The sequence below is a fragment of the Phoxinus phoxinus genome, assembly GCF_949152265.1.
Source record: "Phoxinus phoxinus genome assembly, chromosome: 18".
NCBI lineage: Eukaryota > Metazoa > Chordata > Actinopteri > Cypriniformes > Leuciscidae > Phoxinus > Phoxinus phoxinus.
In genome coordinates, this window is record NC_136893.1 from 30,050,253 (window position 1) to 30,068,552 (window position 18,300).

The following is an 18,300-nucleotide window of genomic DNA, read 5'->3' on the forward strand; positions in this document are numbered from 1 at the left end:
TATATATATATATATAAATATAGCTGCAAGCAGCGATTACGGGCCCAAGCCGGTGGCACCGCCACCCCTGTGCCTTTAGTTGCACTAAAGGCACCGAGGTGGCGGTGCCACCGGCTTGGGCCCGTAATCGCTGCTTGCAGCTATATTTATATATATATATATATATATATATATATATATATATATATATATATTTCTTGATTTGAAATCAGTTTATTGAAACACAAACATTTATAAAGAGCATATGCAGCTTCGGGTATTCAACAGTAACACAGTCACACTAATGCGAAGGTTAATATCACGTGATGTGCACAGGTGACCTCACACACACACACACACACACACACACACACACACACACACACACGCCAGTGCACAGGTGACCTCACACACACACACACACACACACACGCAGTGCACAGGTGACCTCTAATAGTTATGGTGTCTCCGGTCTTCTATCACGGGCTCGAGGAGTCGTCAGGAATCTTCTGATACTGAAGTGTCTCGGCGTGCAGATTCGGGAAGATTTCTGTCCCTGACACACGTCTAGCGGTTGTATAGTGTTTTATTATAACCGTCTGTGTGTGTGTGTGTGTGTGTGTTTATGCGAGACCCTGGCTTCGAGTAAATGACTGCATGATCTAATACACAGATTTCAACGTGACCATAAAATATGATGTTATGATGGGAGTGTGAAGCCCAAGAAATCCATGTGGAATCAAACATTAGTGAAAAGCAGGGTTTATTTTTCAAGAGTAAAATTAGGACAAAAACAACTAAAATACCAGCTTCCACTGCAGGTCTCGTCCACACGCCTGAACTCAACGTGACGCTCTGCAGTGAAGCTTTCAAGCTAATTATGCCAGGCTAAAAGTGTAAAAGAGTCAGACTAATCTAGTTATGATGGATTAATCAGAATGCCATGATTGCTAAAACGTACTGAACAGAAACAGAAGATTCGACCCATTCACGTATGAAGGAAAAACACACTCATAATGAAACATCTCAACCCAGCTGGAGACACGAGTAAATATGCAGAACTACACGCCGAGTGGATCTCTCGAAAGCACAGAGGAACACACAAAGCTCTTCAAGAATGTGATTGTCACTCGTTGGGATTGGGATTGGCATCAGGATACTGGGAGAGGTCAAAGGTCAGGACTTTGCTGATGACGCAGTCTCCTTGCTGTAGAGACAGAAATGCACAGGAAACCAAGTCACTTATTTGTACAGTGCAATTCATATCGTTCATAACAGACGTCCACAGTTAAAGGCACAGGACGGCATTCTCAGATGTGTGTTTAGCTGGGTTTCTGCCGTGTGCCAGCTCAGAACAGCTGACAAGAACACAGCCACTTTCTACAGGTATACACTCACCGCCACTTTACTAGATACAGTACACCTGTGCTGTTAATGCACATATCTAATCAGCCAATCACGTGGCAGCATGTAGATGATCAGATCTGCTGAAGCTCAAACTGAGCATCACGACGAGGAAGAAAGGAGATGTGTGTGTGTGTTGTGTTTCAGAAACTGCTGATCGACTGGGACTTCCACACACAAGCGTCTCTAGGTGTACAGAGAGCAGTCTGAGGAGATGTGTGTGTGTTGCGTTTCAGAAGCTGCTGATCGACTGGGACTTCCACACACAAGTGTCTCTAGGTGTACAGAGAGCGGTCTGAGGAGATGTGTGTGTGTTGCGTTTCAGAAGCTGCTGATCGACTGGGACTTCCACACACAAGCGTCTCTAGGTGTACAGAGAGCAGTCTGAGGAGATGTGTGTGTGTTGTGTTTCAGAAGCTGCTGATCGACTGGGACTTCCACACACAAGTGTCTCTAGGTGTACAGAGAGCAGTCTGAGGAGATGTGTGTGTGTTGCGTTTCAGAAGCTGCTGATCGACTGGGACTTCCACACACAAGTGTCTCTAGGTGTACAGAGAGCAGTCTGAGGAGATGTGTGTGTGTTGTGTTTCAGAAGCTGCTGATCGACTGGGACTTCCACACACAAGTGTCTCTAGGTGTACAGAGAGCGGTCTGAGGAGATGTGTGTGTGTTGCGTTTCAGAAGCTGCTGATCGACTGGGACTTCCACACACAAGTGTCTCTAGGTGTACAGAGAGCAGTCTGAGGAGATGTGTGTGTGTTGTGTTTCAGAAGCTGCTGATCGACTGGGATCTCCACACAAGCGTCTCTAGGTGTACAGAGAGCAGTCTGAGGAGATGTGTGTGTGTTGTGTTTCAGAAGCTGCTGATCGACTGGGACTTCCACACACAAGCGTCTCTAGGTGTACAGAGAGCAGTCTGAGGAGATGTGTGTGTGTTGTGTTTCAGAAGCTGCTGATCGACTGGGATCTCCACACAAGTGTCTCTAGGTGTACAGAGAGCAGTCTGAGGAGATGTGTGTGTGTTGTGTTTCAGAAACTGCTGATCGACTGGGATCTCCACACAAGTGTCTCTAGGTGTACAGAGAGCAGTCTGAGGAGATGTGTGTGTGTTGTGTTTCAGAAACTGCTGATCGACTGGGATCTCCACACAAGTGTCTCTAGGTGTACAGAGAGCGGTCTGAGGAGATGTGTGTGTGTTGTGTTTCAGAAGCTGCTGATCGACTGGGACTTCCACACACAAGCGTCTCTAGGTGTACAGAGAGCGGTCTGAGGAGATGTGTGTGTGTTGTGTTTCAGAAGCTGCTGATCGACTGGGATCTCCACACAAGTGTCTCTAGGTGTACAGAGAGCAGTCTGAGGAGATGTGTGTGTGTTGTGTTTCAGAAGCTGCTGATCGACTGGGATCTCCACACAAGTGTCTCTAGGTGTACAGAGAGCGGTCTGAGGAGATGTGTGTGTGTTGTGTTTCAGAAGCTGCTGATCGACTGGGATCTCCACACAAGTGTCTCTAGGTGTACAGAGAGCAGTCTGAGGAGATGTGTGTGTGTTGTGTTTCAGAAGCTGCTGATCGACTGGGATCTCCACACAAGTGTCTCTAGGTGTACAGAGAGCGGTCTGAGGAGATGTGTGTGTGTTGTGTTTCAGAAGCTGCTGATCGACTGGGATCTCCACACAAGTGTCTCTAGGTGTACAGAGAGCAGTCTGAGGAGATGTGTGTGTGTTGTGTTTCAGAAGCTGCTGATCGACTGGGATCTCCACACAAGTGTCTCTAGGTGTACAGAGAGCGGTCTGAGGAGATGTGTGTGTGTTGTGTTTCAGAAGCTGCTGATCGACTGGGATCTCCACACAAGTGTCTCTAGGTGTACAGAGAGCAGTCTGAGGAGATGTGTGTGTGTTGTGTTTCAGAAGCTGCTGATCGACTGGGATCTCCACACAAGTGTCTCTAGGTGTACAGAGAGCGGTCTGAGGAGATGTGTGTGTGTTGTGTTTCAGAAGCTGCTGATCGACTGGGATCTCCACACAAGTGTCTCTAGGTGTACAGAGAGCGGTCTGAGGAGATGTGCAGCTGATCTGGACCAGAGCCAGAGGAAGGGTCCAGCGGCTTGTGTGGAAGAGTTCTGAAGGCCAACGCGGGTCGGACCCGGTCCTGGCGAGCTCTCCCTGATGAAGTGGCCGTGAGTATATCGCTGTGTGTGTGTGTTTATGTAAGCAGGTAAAGTACAACATGCGTATAATAGCTGTCAATCCAGTTTAATACTTTTTTCCCCCATGATATTGAATATTATGAAATCTGTATGGATTTGGGTAAATGTACAACACTGTAGTGAGTGACAACATTTCCCCAGAATTACTAGGTGAGGAGCATCACTGCCATGATTAGATATTACTGCATCCCGAAGCAGTTTCATCGAGAATCTGTGTGTGTGTGTGTGTGTGTGTGTGTGTGTGTGTGTGTGTGAACCCTGACCTCTGGATACACTCCGATCAGGGAGTCCGCCTTGGTGTAAAACTCCTCTTTCAGAGAGATCACGATGGCCTGGAAGTTCTGCACCGACTGATCCTTGATGTAGTTAGCAACCTACACACACACACACACACACACACACACACACACACACACACACACACACACACACACACAGTTCTCAGAGAGAATGTTTGGTAAATCAGGAGCATTCATGTTTTTGTTCATGCTAATCGTAATGCTGTCAATTCACAAAACAAATCGCAATTTAATTTCTAACGTTAATTAACATGTAAGATTTACACAAACCATGATGTCATCATTTACTCTCTCATGTCGTTACAAATCTGTATGACTTTTGTGGAACATAGAAGATGATATCTTAAAGAATATTTATAACCAAACAGTTTATCACCAAATATTAAGGGTGTCACGATTTCGATTTTAAATCAAAATCGATCGAAATTAAGTCAATCTCGATCATCGAATTAAAAAATGGAATCGTCGATGCTGCCACGCCCCCATGTCACGTTCGGTTGGCTTGTCAAGCAGAAAAAAACACGCGTGTTGAAATGCTGCGAGTCAACCTCCTCTGGGGGCCGCACACCCGACTATAAGCGCCGCGTCTATGACAGACAACTCGAGGTATCGCACACACCGGACGATAAGCGCCACGTCTATGACAACTCGAGGTATCGCACACACCGGACGATAAGCGCCGCGTCTATGACAACTCGAGGTATCGCACACACCGGACGATAAGCGCCGCGTCTATGACAGACAACTCGAGGTATCGCACACACCGGACGATAAGCGCCACGTCTATGACAACTCGAGGTATCGCACACACCGGACGATAAGCGCCCGCGTCTATGACAACTCGAGGTATCGCACACACCGGACGATAAGCGCCGCGTCTATGACAGACAACTCGAGGTATCGCACACACCGGACGATAAGCGCCGCGTCTATGACAGACAACTTGAGGTATCGCACACACCGGACGATAAGCGCCCGCGTCTATGACAGACAACTTGAGGTATCGCACACACCGGACGATAAGCGCCCGCGTCTATGACAGACAACTTGAGGTATCGCACACACCGGACGATAAGCGCCCGCGTCTATGACAGACAACTTGAGGTATCGCACACACCGGACGATAAGCGCCGCGTCTATGACAGACAACTTGAGGTATCGCACACACCGGACGATAAGCGCCCGCGTCTATGACAGACAACTTGAGGTATCGCACACACCGGACGATAAGCGCCCGCGTCTATGACAGACAACTCGAGGTATCGCACACACCGGACGATAAGCGCCACGTCTATGACAGACAACTCGAGGTATCGCACACACCGGACGATAAGCGCCGCGTCTATGACAGACAACTTGAGGTATCGCACACACCGGACGATAAGCGCCACGTCTATGACAGACAACTCGAGGTATCGCACACACCGGACGATAAGCGCCGCGTCTATGACAGACAACTTGAGGTATCGCACACACCGGACGATAAGCGCCCGCGTCTATGACAGACAACTCGAGGTATCGCACACACCGGACGATAAGCGCCGCGTCTATGACAGACAACTTGAGGTATCGCACACACCCGACTATAAGCGCCGCGTCTATGACAGACAACTCGAGGTATCGCACACACCGGACGATAAGCGCCACGTCTATGACAGACAACTTGAGGTATCGCACACACCGGACGATAAGCGCCCGCGTCTATGACAGACAACTTGAGGTATCGCACACACCGGACGATAAGCGCCCGCGTCTATGACAGACAACTCGAGGTATCGCACACACCGGACGATAAGCGCCACGTCTATGACAGACAACTCGAGGTATCGCACACACCGGACGATAAGCGCCACGTCTATGACAGACAACTCGAGGTATCGCACACACCGGACGATAAGCGCCGCGTCTATGACAGACAACTTGAGGTATCGCACACACCGGACGATAAGCGCCCGCGTCTATGACAGACAACTCGAGGTATCGCACACACCGGACGATAAGCGCCGCGTCTATGACAGACAACTCGAGGTATCGCACACACCGGACGATAAGCGCCGCGTCTATGACAGACAACTTGAGGTATCGCACACACCGGACGATAAGCGCCCGCGTCTATGACAGACAACTCGAGGTATCGCAAACACCGGACGATAAGCGCCGTGTCTATGACAGACAACTCGAGGTATCGCACACACCGGACGATAAGCGCCGCGTCTATGACAGACAACTCGAGGTATCGCACACACCGGACGATAAGCGCCGCGTCTATGACAGACAACTCGAGGTATCGCACACACCGGACGATAAGCGCCACGTCTATGACAGACAACTCGAGGTATTGCACACACCGGACGATAAGCGCCACGTCTATGACAGACAACTCGAGGTATCGCACACACCGGACGATAAGCGCCACGTCTATGACAGACAACTCGAGGTATCGCACACACCGGACGATAAGCGCCACGTCTATGACAGACAACTCGAGGTATCGCACACACCGGACGATAAGCGCCACGTCTATGACAGACAACTCGAGGTATCGCACACACCGGACGATAAGCGCCGCGTCTATGACAGACAACTCGAGGTATCGCACACACCGGACGATAAGCGCCGCGTCTATGACAGACAACTCGAGGTATCGCACACACCGGACGATAAGCGCCACGTCTATGACAGACAACTCGAGGTATCGCACACACCGGACGACAAGCGCCGCGTCTATGAGGTATCGCACACACCGGACGATAAGCGCCACGTCTATGACAGACAACTCGAGGTATCGCACACACCGGACGACAAGCGCCGCGTCTATGACAGACAACTCGAGGTATCGCACACACCGGACGATAAGCGCCGCGTCTATGACAACTCGAGGTATCGCAGACACCGGACGATAAACGCCGCGTCTATGACAGACAACTCGAGGTATCGCACACACCGGACGATAAGCGCCGCGTCTATGACAGACAACTCGAGGTATCGCACACACCGGACGATAAGCGCCACGTCTATGACAGACAACTCGAGGTATCGCACACACCGGACGATAAGCGCCACGTCTATGACAGACAACTCGAGGTATCGCACACACCGGACGATAAGCGCCGCGTCTATGACAACTCGAGGTATCGCAGACACCGGACGATAAACGCCGCGTCTATGACAACTTGAGGTATCGCACACACCGGACGATAAGCGCCGCGTCTATGACAGACAACTCGAGGTATCGCACACACCGGACGATAAGCGCCGCGTCTATGACAACTCGAGGTATCGCACACACCGGACGATAAGCGCAGCGTCTATGACAGACAACCCGAGGTATCGCACACACCGGACGATAAGCGCAGCGTCTATGACAACTCGAGGTATCGCACACACCGGACGATAAGCGCAGCGTCTATGACAGACAACCCGAGGTATCGCACACACCGGACGATAAGCGCAGCGTCTATGACAACTCGAGGTATCGCACACACCGGACGATAAGCGCCGCGTCTATGACAACTCGAGGTATCGCACACACCGGACGATAAGCGCAGCGTCTATGACAACTCGAGGTATCGCACACACCGGACGATAAGCGCCGCGTCTATGACAACTCGAGGTATCGCACACACCGGACGATAAGCGCCGCGTCTATGACAGACAACTCGAGGTATTGCACACACCGGACGATAAGCGCAGCGTCTATGACAACTCGAGGTATCGCACACACCGGACGATAAGCGCCGCGTCTATGACAACTCGAGGTATCGCACACACCGGACGATAAGCGCCACGTCTATGACAGACAACTCGAGGTATCGCACACACCGGACGATAAGCGCCGCGTCTATGACAACTCGAGGTATCGCACACACCGGACGATAAGCGCCACGTCTATGACAGACAACTCGAGGTATCGCACACACCGGACGATAAGCGCCGCGTCTATGACAACTCGAGGTATCGCACACCGGACGCGCACTTTCATGTTTATGGCCTGCAATATTATGTTTAAGGACATTATGGAATTAAGATCATGTCTATATTATGAGGCTACTGTAGGCTACAACGTTGCTTAGTCTGCACTTTATCTCAGAGAGCGTCCGTTAACTGAATGTATCCTGAAAATCCGATACCATCAGCAATTTTCATTCAACCAGCTGATTTCTGTAGGCTATATTGCAGCAAAGTCATAACGACGATTTGAGAATAATAAATGTATATAAAATGTATTAATTTAAAATAAATGTAATATAAAACTATGTGAATGGCGCTCTCTGGCGCAGCAGGATTAATTTTGAACAAGGTCCTGAGCCGTTGCTGGCGCCGCGGACAGACGGCGAATGGCGCCGCCGGTGTGTGTGTGTGTGTACACTCTCAGAGAATAAAGTGTTAGAATTTTAAAGACGTGGCTCTGCGCGACGCATAGATTTTGTTTGTTTATTTTGCTGTAAACTTGAATGTCATCTTCTGTGAAGACTGCAGTTACAAAAGAGAAACTAGATCGCAGGTTATTTTGCTTAAGTTTCCAATTGACTGAAGATATAAGTATTGTTACATTATGTTCTTAATAAATGTTTTAAATTTGACAATGTAGTGTGGTAGGCTACATTGCGAACAAAGGTCAGATATTATGCATACAAGTTTGGTCTAAAAATGGCACAGCAACCTGTGCTTTAAAAAAAAAAAAAAAACGAGAATCGAATCGAACTGTGACCTTAGAATCGAAAATGTAATCGAATCGAGGATTTGGAGAATCGTGACACCCCTACCAAATATATATATATATTTTTTTCCCTTAAACAGTGGCGATTCTAGGGGGTGGCCAGGGCCACCCCTGAAAGCTCATTGGCCACCCCTGTGGCCACCCCAGATCTGATAGGTAGTTGCATGTTCGTCAACACAACAAGAGATGCTGTCAATGATGACAGCTGATCAACTGATTTAGGGCCAGTACAATGTTCAAAAGTTACTTTTTAAAGAAGCACCTTAATCCTTAAAATATTTTTGGTCTGTTGGCATAGGGGTGGAACGGTACATGTATTCGTATTGAACCGAAACGGTTCGGTGCATGAATTTACACGGAGCATGGTATAAAAATAAATAAAACTAGCGTGCAAATTAATGAATGTAATGCTGCGGAACTACTGCTAGATACGCGGGTTATTTGTGGAAACCTAATCTGTAGCCCCGCTTTAAGCTAGGTTTACACTTTCGCCTGCCTCCGCAGCGCGAGCCTCTGATGACTGCGCGCGTATGGCAAGCCGTTTTAGCATTAAATACTCCTTCCCGTACTAGTCATAAATCAGTTTTGACTAGTCATAATTCCAGTTCCAGATATCTCTTCTGCAATTTTGACTTGTCGTAAAATGCATTGAAGATATCTACAATGTTAATTTGACTAGTCGTAATATACGTTACAGATATCTACAATGCTTTTATGACTAGTCATATTCTTCTATTGACTTCAATTGGAAAATATTTTCAGATATCTACAAATGAGTTTTGACTAGTAGAAATTCCAATTAAAGATATCTCCAATTTGATTATGACTAGACAAAACCCAGTTAGAGATATCTCAAATTATAATTGCACTAGTGGCAATTAAATTAGAGATATCTCTAATTAAGTTTTGCCTAGTCAAAACTCCAGTTCAAGATATCTCTAACTGGGTTTTGTCCTAGTCATAATCAAATTGGAGATATCTTTAATTCATCGTTTTTTAAGATATCCAAAAATACATATGTAGATATCTTTTAAATAATTTATTACTAGTTAAATTACAGTTGTAGATATCTTGAACTGGAGTTTTGACTAGGCAAAACTTAATTAGAGATATCTTGAATTGGAACTCGTCCTAGTCAAAACTCATTTAAAGATATCTTCAATTTAATTGTAGATATCTCAGTCTGCTTTTTGACTGGGAGGATCTTTCTTTGGAGATATCTGCATTCAGCTTTGTGACTAGGAAGAATGTCAGTGTAGATATCTTGAATGAACATTCTGACTAGTCGAAATTATTTTATAGATATCTTAATTGTGTACTCAAACCACCCCTTTGCTAAGCCCCGCCTTTTCTAACCATTTTGTCTTCGAGGAGCGCGCCAAAAAAAACCTCAGAACGGCCTGACCTGGTTTTCAGGTAATAAAATTACTGTAAAAGTAACTGTGTATGTTATAGTGTTGTCACGATACCAAAATGATGACTTTGATACGATACCAGACTAAACTACCTCGATACCAATACTGAATCTATACCATGGGAAAAAACTAAAACAGTAAAAGTAATTGAAAAATATGACAGAACTTACAATTCATTGTTTTATAAATTAATTAAAAAAAAACTCTGTTCCTGCCCTGCTTTTTGACCATTCCTTCCCCTTTATAAAATAACTGATTACATGCCAGTGTCCTTACAAAGATGTTTGCAACATTGACATTATTATCAATCATTAAATCACATTTGCTAACCTTTCACAATTCTGAACAGGTTTGGGATGACCAAAATCTTATTTCATGAAACGAGTTATTTAATATTTTTTTTAAATGTAATTTTATAATTACAATATAGGCCTAGATATTTAATTTAATTTGATCTTTGCTATTAAAAATAAGCAAAAAAGCAAATTACAAACAAAATGACAAATACTATAAGAGACAAATAAAATAAACAGTGCTTAATTTCTTTCTACTGTAGCTGAACAAATAAAGTCTTCACTCAATAAATTAAATATAGACTGATTCTTAATAAATGGATAAATTTATTCAGTCAAGCATTGGGTGATTGTCTATTGCTAGGGAGGAGCGGAGGAACTCTGGGCGGTGCTGAGGAAATGTAGTTCCACGTCACGTGGGATTCGACTAGGAGCAAGTGCAATTCAGATATCTTCAAATATAATTGTGACTAGTCGTAATCGAATTAGAGATATCTCTAATTACCTTTGCTGATAGACGACGCGTCTTTTAAAAATAGCAATGACATCATTGCAGATATCTTAAATGGAGTTTTGACTAGTCAAATATATATTACAGATATCTCAAATCGGATTTCTTACTAGTGCAATTATAATTGCAGATATCTCTAATTGTCATTCTGACTAGGCGAATTATAATTATCACTCGTCAAAATACAATTGTTACTAGCTTTAAATATATTTATAGATAGTCAGGACAAAGGTTTAAATGTTAAAATGGCTTGCCATAGCGCGCGCGCCTCCCCAAATGGACGAGGCATTTACTTCGCGCTCGCCGGTGTACTATTCTTTGAAACGACAGGATGCGACTCAGTGTTCTCTAAACCACCAGGAATCAGCGGCGAGAAGTAGTAAGGTACATTCGTGAATGTTTATTTAAGTACAACACTTTAGTAGACCAAAACCACACTACAAAAGAGTTGTGTAAAGCAGTAAACCAGATTATTTCGTGACATTAGAGAGAAAAAATGGATATGAGAACGTAACCTACAACTAAATTAACGTTACATATTTTCTAAACATTTTTATTTAGTTTTGTGAACCTTTTTATAAAACATGGCCATTTATTTTTATTTAAAGGGCTTATGTCTGCTATTGTAGGCTCATTTTGTATAAGCAACTCATTTAGACGCAAGGTTAGGATTAGGCAATCAGCACATAAATAAGAGATGCTGTATTTTCAGTTTTATGGCTGATTGTCTTATTTAGTTTACAAGTTAATGCTAACTTAATGTTAACAAGATAATGTGGGGTACTTATTGTTTACTGTTTACATATTACTTTACACACTTCAGGCTGTTGCAGCTGCTCATGGGACTGTATACACTAGGTGGTACAGACTGAGACATGCACAATAAAATAAAAATGCCTTCTGCATTTTTGTTTTGCTTTTCCCTCCATTGTACCGAATTCGTACCGAACCGTGACTTCTGTGTACCATTCCACCAGTTGGCATCATTGGACTTTAAGTCTTGTCTTGTGGTCTTATGGCCTATGTGAAAGCATTTTGTAGCAGGAGAATGAGCAAAAAGCAAGAACTAGCTACCTCTATTGCACTTTGTTACTATTATTAGAATCCTCTATTGTTCATGCGAGTTTGAAGGTTTACATAACATTACTTTATAGTAGATATGGCCACCCCACACTAGCTTTGTGTCCCATCTTGGCCACCCCAGTAAAAATGTCCTGGATACGCCACTGCCCTTAAAATACTTACTTTCTGTTTTCCACGTAAAAAAGTCACAGGTTTGGAGTGACATAAGTGTGAGTAACAGACGAGAACACGTCATTTATCTACATACACTGAATCATACAGTAAAGCAGTGGCTCCCAGGCTCCCACACTCTCTCCGTGTGAAGGGCCAACATGTGTCCCGTCAGAGACTGATCTGGTCAGATGTGCGAGTGCCTGTACCCTCCCGTGAGTGTTTGTGTGAGCGCTCTGTGAGGAGTCTCTATTTACAGTGTTGAGCTTTGTACATACCACAGACACATCTGTTGAACTCGCTGGTGTAACTGACGACAGCTGTGAATCTCACGGAGTAACTGACAGCTTCTGCGAATCTCACGGAGTAACTGACAGCTTCTGCGAATCTCACGGTGTAACTGACAGCTTCTGCGAATCTCACGGTGTAACTGACAGCTTCTGCGAATCTCACGGTGTAACTGACAGCTTCTGCGAATCTCACGGTGTAACTGACTGCTTCTGCGAATCTCACGGTGTAACTGACAGCTTCTGCGAGTCTCGCGGTGTAACGGACAGCTTCTGCGAGTCTCACGGTGTAACGGACAGCTTCTGCGAGTCTCACGGTGTAACGGACAGCTTCTGCGAGTCTCACGGTGTAACGGACAGCTTCTGTGAGTCTCACGGTGTAACTGACAGCTTCTGCGAATCTCACGGTGTAACTGACAGCTTCTGCGAGTCTCGCGGTGTAACGGACAGCTTCTGCGAGTCTCACGGTGTAACGGACAGCTTCTGCGAGTCTCACGGTGTAACGGACAGCTTCTGCGAGTCTCACGGTGTAACGGACAGCTTCTGTGAGTCTCACGGTGTAACTGACAGCTTCTGTGAATCTCACGGTGTAACGGACAGCTTCTGTGAATCTCACGGTGTAACGGACAGCTTCTGTGAATCACACGGTGTAACGGACAGCTTCTGTGAATCTCACGGTGTAACCGACAGCTTCTGTGAATCTCACGGTGTAACCGACAGCTTCTGTGAATCTCACGGTGTAACGGACAGCTTCTGTGAATCTCACGGTGTAACTGACAGCTTCTGTGAATCTCACGGTGTAACTGACAGCTTCTGTGAATCTCACGGTGTAACTGACAGCTTCTGTGAATCTCACGGTGTAACTGACAGCTTCTGTGAATCTCACGGTGTAACTGACAGCTTCTGTGAATCTCACGGTGTAACTGACAGCTTCTGTGAATCTCACGGTGTAACTGACAGCTTCTGTGAATCTCACGGTGTAACTGACAGCTTCTGTGAATCTCACGGTGTAACTGACAGCTTCTGTGATTCTCACAGTGTAACTGACAGCTTCTGTGAATCTCACGGTGTAACTGACAGCTTCTGTGAATCTCACGGTGTAACGGACAGCTTCTGTGAATCTCACGGTGTAACTGACGCCAGCTGTGAATCTCACGGAGTAACTGACAGCTTCTGTGAGTCTCACGGTGTAACTGACAGCTTCTGTGAGGCTCACGGTGTAACTGACAGCTTCTGCGAATCTCACGGTGTAACTGACAGCTTCTGTGAGGCTCACGGTGTAACGGACAGCTTCTGTGAGTCTCACGGTGTAACGGACAGCTTCTGTGAGTCTCACGGTGTAACTGACAGCTTCTGTGAATCTCATGGTGTAATGGACAGCTTCTGTGAAACTCACGGTGTAACTGACAGCTTCTGTGAATCTCACGGTGTAACTGACAGCTTCTGTGATTCTCACGGTGTAACTGACAGCTTCTGTGATTCTCACGGTGTAACTGACAGCTTCTGTGATTCTCACGGTGTAACTGACAGCTTCTGTGATTCTCACGGTGTAACTGACAGCTTCTGTGATTCTCACGGTGTAACTGACAGCTGTGATTCTCACGGTGTAACTGACAGCTGTGATTCTCACGGTGTAACTGACAGCTGTGATTCTCACGGTGTAACTGACAGCTTCTGTGAATCACACGGTGTAACGGACAGCTTCTGTGAATCTCACGGTGTAACTGACAGCTTCTGTGAATCTCACGGTGTAACTGACAGCTTCTGTGAATCTCACGGTGTAACGGACAGCTTCTGTGAATCTCACGGTGTAACTGACAGCTTCTGTGAATCTCACCGTGTAACTGACAGCTTCTGCGAATCTCAAGGAGTAACTGACAGCTTCTGTGAATCTCACGGTGTAACTGACAGCTTCTGTGATTCTCACGGTGTAACTGACAGCTGTGATTCTCACGGTGTAACTGACAGCTTCTGTGAATCTCACGGTGTAACGGACAGCTTCTGCGAGTCTCACGGTGTAACGGACAGCTTCTGTGAATCTCACGGTGTAACGGACAGCTTCTGTGAGTCTTACGGTGAAACTGACAGCTTCTGTGATTCTCACGGTGTAACTGACAGCTTCTGCGATTCTCACGGTGTAACTGACAGCTTCTGTGATTCTCACGGTGTAACTGACAGCTTCTGCTAATCTCACGGTGTAACTGACAGCTGTGAATCTCACGGTGTAACTGACAGCTTCTGCTAATCTCACGGTGTAACTGACAGCTGTGAATCTCACGGTGTAACTGACAGCTGTGAATCTCACGGTGTAACTGACAGCTTCTGCTAATCTCACGGTGTAACGGACAGCTTCTGTGAATCTCACGGTGTAACGGACAGCTTCTGTGAATCTCACGGTGTAACTGATAGCTTCTGCGAATCTCACGGTGTAACTGACAGCTTCTGCGAATCTCACGGTGTAACTGACAGCTTCTGCGAATCTCACGGTGTAACTGACAGCTTCTGCGAATCTCACGGTGTAACTGACAGCTGTGAATCTCACGGTGTAACTGACAGCTGTGAATCTCACGGTGTAACTGACAGCTTCTGTGAATCTCACGGTGTAACTGACAGCTTCTGTGATTCTCACGGTGTAACTGACAGCTTCTGCTAATCTCACGGTGTAACTGACAGCTTCTGTGATTCTCACGGTGTAACTGACAGCTTCTGTGAATCTCACGGTGTAACTGACAGCTTCTGTGAATCTCACGGTGTAACTGACAGCTTCTGCGAATCTCACGGTGTAACTGACAGCTTCTGCGAATCTCACGGTGTAACTGACAGCTGTGAATCTCACGGTGTAACTGACAGCTGTGAATCTCACGGTGTAACTGACAGCTTCTGTGAATCTCACGGTGTAACTGACAGCTTCTGTGATTCTCACGGTGTAACTGACAGCTTCTGTGATTCTCACGGTGTAACTGACAGCTTCTGCGAATCTCACGGTGTAACTGACAGCTTCTGCGAATCTCACGGTGTAACTGACAGCTTCTGCGAATCTCACGGTGTAACTGACAGCTTCTGCTAATCTCACGGTGTAACTGACAGCTGTGAATCTCACGGTGTAACTGACAGCTTCTGTGAATCTCACGGTGTAACTGACAGCTTCTGTGATTCTCACGGTGTAACTGACAGCTTCTGTGATTCTCACGGTGTAACTGACAGCTTCTGCGATTCTCACGGTGTAACCGACAGCTTCTGTGATTCTCACGGTGTAACTGACAGCATCTTATTCACAGTAATTTTATTCACTTTTATACTTTTATATCACATATTTAATAATTACATCCAATGTTGCTCAGCATGGCCACACACACGGGCTGGTGCAAACAGAAACAACTCTACTACTACAGAGAAACTTCATGTCTGCGCATTATTTGAGTGCAGCGTTGGCATGGGCGAGAGCAACTGAGCATAGCGTCACACTGAACACTGAGGGCTGGGGCGGCATATATTTTCGGCCGTTTATTTATTTCGGCCACAAACCGAAAATACACCTTTCGGCGGCCGAAATTTGGGTGCATCCCTAATGGGCAGGGTTCTTCGCACTGTGTGTGGTGTGGATGGCCGTGTTTGTCTGCCACCGCTTTGTGTGCCTCAAAGTATTAGCTTCTGACTGTATAAAGCTAAACGAGTTAAGTTGTTACTTAGGCTTCTCTTTGTGTTTATAATGTGAAGTCTAAGGTCATGTCTAAACAGTATCTGTGTGTGGGTGAGTGTAGGTGGGGGGCTTGAAAATATCTTTCTCTACAAAAGGGGGCCCGGCTGAAAAAGTTTGGAAACCGCTGAACGCAAGCATAAGTGTAGCACAACAACATTTCTATTCTAAGAGCAGAGCCTAACCAGAAGCCACTTGATGGACTGCATGAAAAATATAAAATGTTCATCATGTTGCAGTTTAAATTGCAGAAGCAACATGACAAAACTGCGTGGCCCTCGCCTGCATCCTAATGACTGTGTGTGACGTTCTGTAATAAACTCTGGTGTGAAACTAACCTTGCCAATGTTTGTATTGTCCAGCGCCGCATCGATCTCATCCAGCACAAAGAAGGGAGCAGGCTTATAGCTGTAGGGGCGGAGGAGTTGGTCAGGTACACACTGATGCAGGCTGGCATGTGACATGAGGGACATACACTTCTGCATACCTGTGGATGGCAAACAGCAGTGCCAGAGCAGCCACAGTCTTCTCTCCTCCAGACAGGTTGTCCATGGGCCTGAAGCGTTTGCCTGGGGCCACACAGTTATAGTTGATGCCATCCAGGTACGGCTCCTCGGGGTTCTCAGGCCCCAGAAAAGCCTAGCAAAACACACACACACACACCAGTGGAAAGATGTGTCTTAGTGTTCAGGAGAGGATTAGTGCTGCACAACCTCGACAAGCCCTATATAAAAAAACTTCATGAGTTGTACGCATACGGTTTCATGTGGCCAGGCTATACAAAGTTACTTTTGGTGTTTATGCAATAAAAACCACACTTGCTTTGCTGTCATGGTTTGTGCGTTTAAAAATTGTGTTTGCAAGTTGCTGGATGGCAGTGTTAATTTCGTTGAAGGGGTGGGCGATATGGCAAAAATATCATATCACGATTCACGATTTTATCACGATTCCTTTTCATGTTGGCTATTTTGCAAGTGACTGAGCATCACAGCCAAACTAATGTCCCTATTTTAAAAACAAAGCCTTAGGTAACAAAATATAAAATAAAAAAGAATGGCAGACATTTAGGCCAAAGTGGCGAAGATAAAAAAATCTGTCATTTTCTTTGTTATTAAAAATTAAGAACAAAGATACACATACACAACTTAATATACAAATGAAATAAGCAGTGCTTTATTTTTTCAGCTACAGGTGTATTTAACAGCATTGAAGAAAGTAATTAAATAAACAAATATGAAGATAAAACACAACATAAACTTCACTGTATAAATTGTTCATTGATTCTTATTAAAGCTACTATTAAAGTTCTCAGTCAAGAGTGAGTGAGATGCTCTTTGTATTTTGTTGTTTTATTAACAGGGATAGTTCTCCCAAAAATTTAAATTCTCTCAAGCCGCTTTAAACCCGAATAAGTCTCCCTTCTTCTGTTGAAAATAAAAGTTATTTGGAGGAATGTGGGTAACCAAACAGTTGATGTACCCCAGTGACTTCCATAATAGTTTTTTCCTACTATGGTAGTCAATGGGGACCAGCAACCGCCCGGTTAGCCACACTCCTCAAAATATCTTCTTTTGTGTTCAGCACAATAAATAAATTAATACAGGTTTGGAACAACATTAGAGTGAGTGAGTAAATAATGACAGAATTTTTATTTTTGGGTAACTGTCCCTTTAAGGACAAGCGGCAGCATGTTTACTATTAGGGCTACTGTCACTTTAAGATCTGCGCGCGACGAGTCTACACGCATTTGACAAGCAGATTTTTTCTTAATTTTTTCTATTGTTTTTTCACTTTAGACATAACCAACTTTGTTTATGTAAACCTTGTGTATTTGACAGTATTAGCGCAATAAGACTCGAAAGATAACTTAGCCCAGTAACAGGCGCTGTTAGACAGGCTTTAGTGCATGTGTGCGTCGGGTGTTTGCGCACAGATAAACGCTCGTTAGAACAGCGCATCAGCAGCGAATGACATGTTTAACCAGCAAGGCTTTAAAGCACATGCAAATTAGGGATGCAAATTATCGATTAATTCATTAATCATTAATTGATTGACCTTATCGATCGATTAACGATTAACCGATAAGCGGCTATTTTCCTGAGAATGTACATTTCTCACGGTATCAATAGTGTCTTTAACATAAAAAGCGAAATATTGCTTATATACTGAACAAAAATGCATGTTATATTGCTCAAATTATGTTTTATTGTAACAGTTTGGATACGGTACAGAATGGCATTTATGTAGTTTAACAAAAT

At 45.2% G+C, this 18,300-nt stretch overlaps 1 protein-coding gene across 1 annotated transcript in view; it reads right to left on the reverse strand.

Annotated features, from left to right (window-relative positions):
* Positions 1-725: 725 nt before the first annotated feature.
* The window catches only part of smc1al (structural maintenance of chromosomes 1A, like), a 50,633-nt gene continuing 33,058 nt past the window's right edge, over positions 726-18,300 (reverse strand). Inside the window, exons 23-26 of the mRNA XM_079588444.1 lie at positions 16,530-16,681; positions 16,381-16,450; positions 3,851-3,961; positions 726-1,186 (exon numbers count right to left, since the gene is read on the reverse strand). Coding sequence (XP_079444570.1) covers positions 1,106-1,186; positions 3,851-3,961; positions 16,381-16,450; positions 16,530-16,681 — 414 coding nt within the window. The 3' untranslated portion in view covers positions 726-1,105. The remainder of the gene's footprint in view (positions 1,187-3,850; positions 3,962-16,380; positions 16,451-16,529; positions 16,682-18,300) is intronic.